This window comes from Solanum dulcamara, chromosome 9 (genome assembly GCF_947179165.1).
Source record: "Solanum dulcamara chromosome 9, daSolDulc1.2, whole genome shotgun sequence".
In the NCBI taxonomy this organism is placed as follows: domain Eukaryota; kingdom Viridiplantae; phylum Streptophyta; class Magnoliopsida; order Solanales; family Solanaceae; genus Solanum; species Solanum dulcamara.
In genome coordinates this window covers 25,357,682-25,364,785 of record NC_077245.1, presented here as the reverse complement: position 1 = coordinate 25,364,785, position 7,104 = coordinate 25,357,682, and the positions used below count along the sequence as shown (strand labels likewise).

Sequence of the window (7,104 nt, the reverse complement as noted above, 5' to 3'; positions counted from 1 at the left end):
CCACCCCACTATTAAAAGAGTGGAATAAAGGAAAAATGTATTTCTCAAGCTAATGAGTGACTTTCAATAATAAAAAAAGTATATTTCTCAAATTAATCTCTACACTTCCAATAATTTAGGTATGAAGTTCAAAAAAAAATAATTAAATATATTAGTCTTAATCATAGTAATTATATACCATTCTCACAAATAGGTGAATTACTCACTAAGCTCTTGCCTTAAACGTTGTTGCTGGCAAGAGATGACATCTGCATTGTTTAATTGTGGAACTTAAGAGTTTAATAGAGCTACATTAAACAATGGTAAAAATGTGCATATAAAAACGATGCCTCTTCACATATTGAAACCAATGAATAGGAATTAGTTCATATATTTGACAAACTCGCCTTCTTTAAACTCTATTGAACAATTGTGGTACTATAATTAATCTGCTGCTACGGAAAGTTCTGACTTCAATTATTTTATGAACTCTGTAAAAGAAGAGGATTGAAACAAAGTTTAGTTACTGAATAATTGATTTCACTATTACCCAATTTGAGATGCTTATCTATACCTTTCACTCTTCCCCTGTCAAAATTCTAAAAGTTATGTCCCTGATTGTTCCATTCATCTTCTTTCCTCTCTTATGCATTTCCAGATTTCGTACAAAAGATTGGTTTCGAAAAGCGATTCTTCAACTTCTCATTACACTTCCAGTAAACTAGCCACTCATATACAATCCTCTCATCTACCATTATAAATTTACATAACCCTTGATGTTGTTGCAATAAGAAATCTGATACATTGATGGATTCTTAATTGCTTTCGCTGAAGTCTGCATCGATAACTTCTCCATCTCCATCATCTTTTCCGGTGGAACCAGATGCTCCTGTTGTACCAGGCCCAGAACCGGCAGGACCGGCAGCAGCACCTGGCTGGCTGTACAGAGACTGTCCCAGCTGCATTACTTCTTGGTTCAATGCAGCCATTGTGTCCTTAATGGTTTGAGTAGAACCACCGGAAATGGCATCCTTGAGCTCTTTCAGTTTGGATTCCACTTTGTCTTTAGCATCAGCAGGCACCTTATCTCCCAACTCTTTAACCTGCTTCTCAGTTTGGTATACAACCGATTCTGCTTGGTTCTTTGTGTCTATGGCATCTCTCTTCTCCTTATCCTCTCTAGCAAACTTCTCCGCTTCCTGAACCATTCTGTCAACCTGAAAATTCCATTTCACCAAAGTAGGATCAGTGTGAGCAATGTGATTAAATGATAAACACAAGTCCAAATCCATCCCATGATTAATATTCACGCAGATTTTAACATACAACTTAAGAATCCCCTTGAACTATTGTGCAATACTTGACCAAGTTGTGAGGAAAGATCAGGAAATGCAATTTTTATCTTGTCAGGCATTTAGTCGCACACTAAATATACTTGAAAATAGGGTAGCAGTAAGTTGGTAAAACACTGATATTAAAAGAACAATCTCTAATCAGCAAGGAAAATAACAGATCTGATACCTCATCTTTGGGCAAAGTGCTGGCACCAGTTATAGTAATGTCCTGCTTCTTTCCTGTACCCTTATCAGTAGCAGTGACAGAAAGAATACCATTGGCATCAATATCAAATTTCACATCAATCTGGGGAACACCCCTGGGAGCTGGAGGGATTCCATCCAGTCGGAACCTTCCAATAGACTTGTTATCTTTCACAAACTCTCTTTCACCTTGCAGCACATTAATCTCAACACTGGTTTGCCCATCTGCTGCAGTTGAAAAAACTTCTGATTTCGAAGTTGGTAGTGTTGTATTTCTTGGGATGATTTTGGTCATAACTCCACCCAGAGTTTCCAGACCAAGTGACAATGGTGCTACATCTAACAACACGATGTCGCTAACATCTCCAGCCAAGACACCAGCCTGAGAATATAAAAGGGGGTACCACATAGCGTCACAATGTTGCACCAGTAAAATTACTGCACAAAATCTAAGGCAAGATGTTTTGAAGAGAGAGAGAGAGAGATGAACGCCAAGAACCTGAACTGAAGCTCCAAGAGCGACCACTTCGTCAGGATTGACAGAAACATTAGGCTCTTTACCAGTCATCTTGCGGACAAGGTTTTGGACAGCTGGTATTCGTGTTGATCCACCAACAAGAACTACTTCATCTATATCTTTGAAGGAAAGGCTGGCATCCTTTAAGGCAGTTTCAACTGGTGTCTTAAGCCTGTGAAGACAAATTTCAATGGGAATTGTCAAGGAAGAAGGACAAACAGTAAAATCTAAGAAACAAGCTGATTATGCGAATGGACTATTACATCAGTTTACAGAAGCAAGATCATCTTAAAATCTAAGCTATTGCACAGCTGAAACCTATATATTCATATCAACACCCCATACCAATTGACAGGTAATTTTGTGGACAAAATATGTACCTGTCCAATAAGTCTGAGCATAACTCCTCAAACTTGGTCCTTGTAAATGTTGTGTCAATATGTTTCGGACCATCTGCAGTAGCAGTGATGAATGGCAAACTGCACAAAAAGGAAAGGTACACTCAATGAGAGATTGTTAGAGTAGAAGCAGCAGTTTCTCCCTCCATTTTTTCCGTAGGGAGGGGGAGCAAAGGAGAGGGAACCAGATAATAACTGAGGTACCTGATATTAGTTTGAGTCAAGGTGGATAATTCTATCTTTGCCTTTTCAGCAGCTTCAGTAAGACGTTGAAGCGCTTGTTTGTCTTTTAGAAGTTCTACTCCTTCTTCTTTCCTAAAAGTGTCAGCAAGCCAGTCCACAATTCTCTGTTTGATAAAAAAACGTGTAAAGGCATTGTACAGAAAAAGCCCAAACACAAAAAACAAGATGCATGCGAGCAAAAATAAGGTACTGATGATTTAATACCTTATCAAAATCATCACCTCCCAAGTGTGTGTCGCCTGAGGTAGAAAGTACCTCAAATACTCCATCTCCAACCTCAAGAACTGCATCATAGAAGTCAAAATATGAGTTACTGTAGATACTAAGGCACATTTGAAGTCGGAATTCTACCCACATCATGGGTGCATCATATCATTGTTTTCCTTCCCTACATATTGTTGAAGTACATAAATAAAACAGATGTATCAGCTGTCTGCATCACTTAGATCCCACAGCATACACGACAGAGGTAATCGAACTATGCTCGAGTCTATAATACAACTCAACCTAGTACTAAGGAAGAAAACCCTCTGGAAATGCAAGATTTATATGATCAGGATTTAGTAACAATTCTTTTAATATTATTATTATGTAAAAGGCAGGCATGGTGATCAGTTGGACCTTTGTTTAATTAACATCTCTTTATTTTTTTAACAACAATAGCCATCTAAACTACCAAGGCCTGATGCATTAAGGGTTGCTGGTTAAGAAGTGAATTGTTTATGAATTAAAAACAACAAAACCAGTGGTAGTATTTTAGTTGTTATATGTAAAATTTAGCACAAGTAGTATGGTGTTTGATTACCGGTTTACTATCCCCATAGCTAAAACATGTATAAAAGATATAATAACTAAATCCGACATAACTATAAAACAACAACAACAACATACCCAGTGAAATCCCAAAAGTAGGATCTGGAGAGGGTAGAATGTACGTAGACCTTACCACTACCTCATAGAGATAGAGAGACTGTTTCCGAAAGACCCTCAGCTCAAAAGTCACAGTCTCAAGTAAAAGAGAAAACAATATATATAGCATAATGACACAACTATAAAAACACGCCTAGACCTACGACCACCCTAAATCGGCACATGGCCAGACACCATTCTATCCCTACTAGTCTTCTACCCTAATCCGCGATCTCCACTCCTTTCTATCTAAGGTCATGTCCTCGGTTATATGGAGCAGCGTCATATCTTGTCTAATCACCTCTCTCCAATACTTTTTCGATCTACCCCCAAATCCAACCACTTGCACCTCCCAATTGGGGTGTCGACACCCCTCCTCCCTTTTTCTACACATGTCCAAACCATCTCAGTCTCGCTTCTCTCATCTTGTCTGCCACAAATATCACTCCCACCTTCTCCCGAATAACCTATCTTATTACTCCTAGTGTGTCCACACATCCATCTCAATATTTTCATCTCCGCCACATGCATCTTCTAAACATGAAAGTTATTTACTTGCCAACACTCCACTCCATATAACAACGCTGGTCTAACTACCATTTTGTAGAACTTACCTTTAAATTTATGTGGTACTTTCTTATCGCACTGGATTCCTCTAGCAAGCCTCCATTTCATCCACGCTGCTCAATGCGGTGTGTGACATCATCATCAATATTCCCACTACTCTAAATGATGGATCCAAGATATTTAAAGCTTTCTGTATACTTCTATGCCCTCTTTCTCCATCGCAACACTAAATTTGCACTCCAGATATTCTGTTTTGGTCCTACTCAATCTGAACCCTTTAGACTCCAGTGTTTGTCTCCAAACCTCCAGCCTATCGTTAATTTTGTCCCGAGTCTCATCAATAAAAACTATATCGTCCGCAAATAGCATACACCATGAAACCTCCTCATGAATAGACCGTGTCAGCTCATCCATCACCAAGGCAAAAAGAAAAAGACTCAGCACAAATCCCTAATGTAGTCTTATCTCCACAGAAAAATGCTCCGAGTCACCTTCCACCGTCCTAATACGCGTCTTAGCTCCAGCATATGTGTCCTTTATCGCCCTAATATACACCATCGAGACACCTCTAGCCTCCAAACACCTCCAGAAAATATCCCTCGAAACATTATCATAAGTCATTTCAAGGTCAATGAACACCATATGGAAATTCCTTTTTCTTTCTCTAAATTTCTCCACCAGTCTCCGCATAAGATGAATTGTAGTCGACCACTCAGGCATAACTATAACGAGCACTCAAATGACCCCTAACTGCTATATGAAAGAAGCATGGAGGCAGTATTGACAGCAGAGATGAGACTGAAGACAGATCTTGGCTTAAATAGTCTTCACATACCTGATACATCAAAAGTACCACCTCCCAAGTCAAAGACTAGAATGGTTTCATTACTCTTCTTCTCAAATCCATAAGCCAATGAAGCAGCAGTGGGTTCATTAATTATGCGGAGAACATCTAATCCGGCAATCCGACCTGCATCTTTTGTTGCAGTTCTCTGGGAGTCATTAAAGTATGCGGGTACTGTAATTACTGCTTTAGCAACTTTATCATTCAAGAATTTTGAGGCATCATCAACAAGCTTTCTCAAGACCTGGGAATCAGAAATTAAACAATTCCTTAGTATAACAAGAATTGAAGCATGATGGTTTTCAAATATGCACCATTGAGGGTTCAAATATTACTATTGAAACAGGTAAAACACAGATACGCCTAATGACTCCATCCATCTCAAATAAGTAATCATACTTACTTTATAACCATACCAACTTTCAAAGGGTCAGTATAACAAATCAAAATTCGACAGATAATTTAACTAAGAGATTGAAAGATGATAAAGCCCACAATAGCAAGCTTCAACTCACCACTGATTCCCCATTCATATTATCAGTGCTGTCCACGGGAAGACTGCACCATTATTAGTTACAACTCAAACAATAGAATTTGTATGGTTAGTCACAGTTGCACAACCAAGATCACCAGCCTACAGGTAATGAGAAATAGCCCAAACCAAATAGGGTTTGTCATAAATAGCACTCCTCCGTTTCAATTTGTTTGCCTGATTTTGACTTGCCACGGAATCTATATGATAGACTTGTGATCTTGATAAGTAAAATGTACCAAAATGCTCTTTAATCTTGAGGTGTTAAAGATGTCACAACTAAAGTTAGAGATGTTAGAATAAACACATACACTAATAGAAAAATTTCCAAGTCTGTAGATGATCAAGAAAACAGAGTAACCAAAATCATTCAAACATCACTCAGAACCTCAACCCAAATTTTAGCTCCAAAATAGATTAAAAAAAACCATAAATCTGTCAAACAAACTTAGTTCCAAAGTTCAATTTGTTAGTAGTAAGTACATTTCACCATTCAAATGTGACAAGCGTACATACCTGAGCAGAAATTTCCTCGGGAGCAAACTGTTTACCAATAGCAGGGCACTCAAGTTTAACATTCCCATTCTCATCCTTCATCACTCTATACGATACCTGTTTGGACTCTTCATCAACTTCCGCCATTTTCCTCCCAATAAACCTCTTCACTGAGAAGAAAGTGTTCTCCGGATTCACCACCGATTGCCTTTTCGCTATCTGCCCAACTAATCTGTCACCGTTCTTCGTATACGCCACTACAGACGGCGTCGTTCTTTGCCCCTCTGCGTTTGTCACTATTGTCGGTTTCCCACCTTCCATTACTGCTACTGCTGAATTCGTCGTCCCCAAATCTATCCCTACCACCTTCTCGCTCACTACTTTCAAGGGTCTGTATCTTTGCCTCACCGCGTTGTGGCTGTAACATTTCTTCCGTGATACGAAGCTGATTCTCCCGCCCAAAAATGGAGTTTTGTTGTCCAGTTTATGGCCGGAAAATGGGATTTTCACTTGGTGGGTTGCTGATGAAGCCATTTTTAAACTGAAAAAAGTTTGATTTGGTTTGGTGAGTGAGAGTGAAATATTGAGATGATCATCAAGTGTTGAAACAACTCTGGAAGTGAGAGAAATGTATATAAAGAAAGGACAATTCTAGGAGGGTCTAGGGGGATCAAGATTTTGTTGTTGTATACTGTAAATACGAGTGTGATTTGAAGGAAAATTGTGGGAAACTCCAGGAGCTTCTTCTTGGCGTTTTCCCCCACTACAAAAGGACTATTTTTTTCCTACAGAATTCAGAAAAAAATGATTTATTTTTTACCAAGTTAAAAATAAAAGTTTTTGCCAAACAATTCAACATCACAAAAACTAGCAAAAATTGATTTTAGTTTCTGACTTCTTTTTAAAAATTTAAAAGGAAAAGGCATAGAATTCATCGTGAACTTATCTCAAAAAAATTTAGAAAAAATTACTTAATTACACACCTCTTTTTATCATATTTTTTTATTTTTTCTATTGTTTCAAAAAATATCAAAAATCTTTTATTTTACTCGCATCATCCCCTTTTTTAGATACATCAATTC

The 7,104-nt window shown here is 38.2% G+C and overlaps 1 protein-coding gene across 1 annotated transcript; it reads right to left on the bottom strand.

Moving 5' to 3' along the window:
• Window positions 1–560: 560 nt before the first annotated feature.
• LOC129902761 (heat shock 70 kDa protein 7, chloroplastic-like) lies at window positions 561–6,719 on the bottom strand. The gene is made up of 8 exons (XM_055978147.1): window positions 6,044–6,719; window positions 4,987–5,239; window positions 2,880–2,959; window positions 2,637–2,779; window positions 2,415–2,513; window positions 2,017–2,206; window positions 1,501–1,899; window positions 561–1,196 (listed from the first exon to the last, which is right to left on the bottom strand). The coding sequence occupies exons 1-8, from the start codon at window positions 6,554–6,556 to the stop codon at window positions 795–797; spliced, it is 2,079 nt and encodes a 692-aa protein (XP_055834122.1). The 5' UTR covers window positions 6,557–6,719; the 3' UTR covers window positions 561–794.
• Window positions 6,720–7,104: the final 385 nt, after the last annotated feature.

Bases quoted from the DNA above. Each gene is read 5' to 3' on its own strand.
- LOC129902761 (XM_055978147.1), bottom strand. From the start codon at position 6,556: ATGGCTTCATCAGCAACCCACCAAGTGAAAATCCCATTTTCCGGCCAT. The intron at 2,514-2,636 runs GTACCTCAGTTA...CTTTTTGTGCAG, and splicing joins TTGACTCAAACTAATATCAG to TTTGCCATTCATCACTGCTA. The intron at 2,207-2,414 runs GTACATATTTTG...TTGTCTTCACAG, and splicing joins TGCTCAGACTTATTGGACAG to GCTTAAGACACCAGTTGAAA.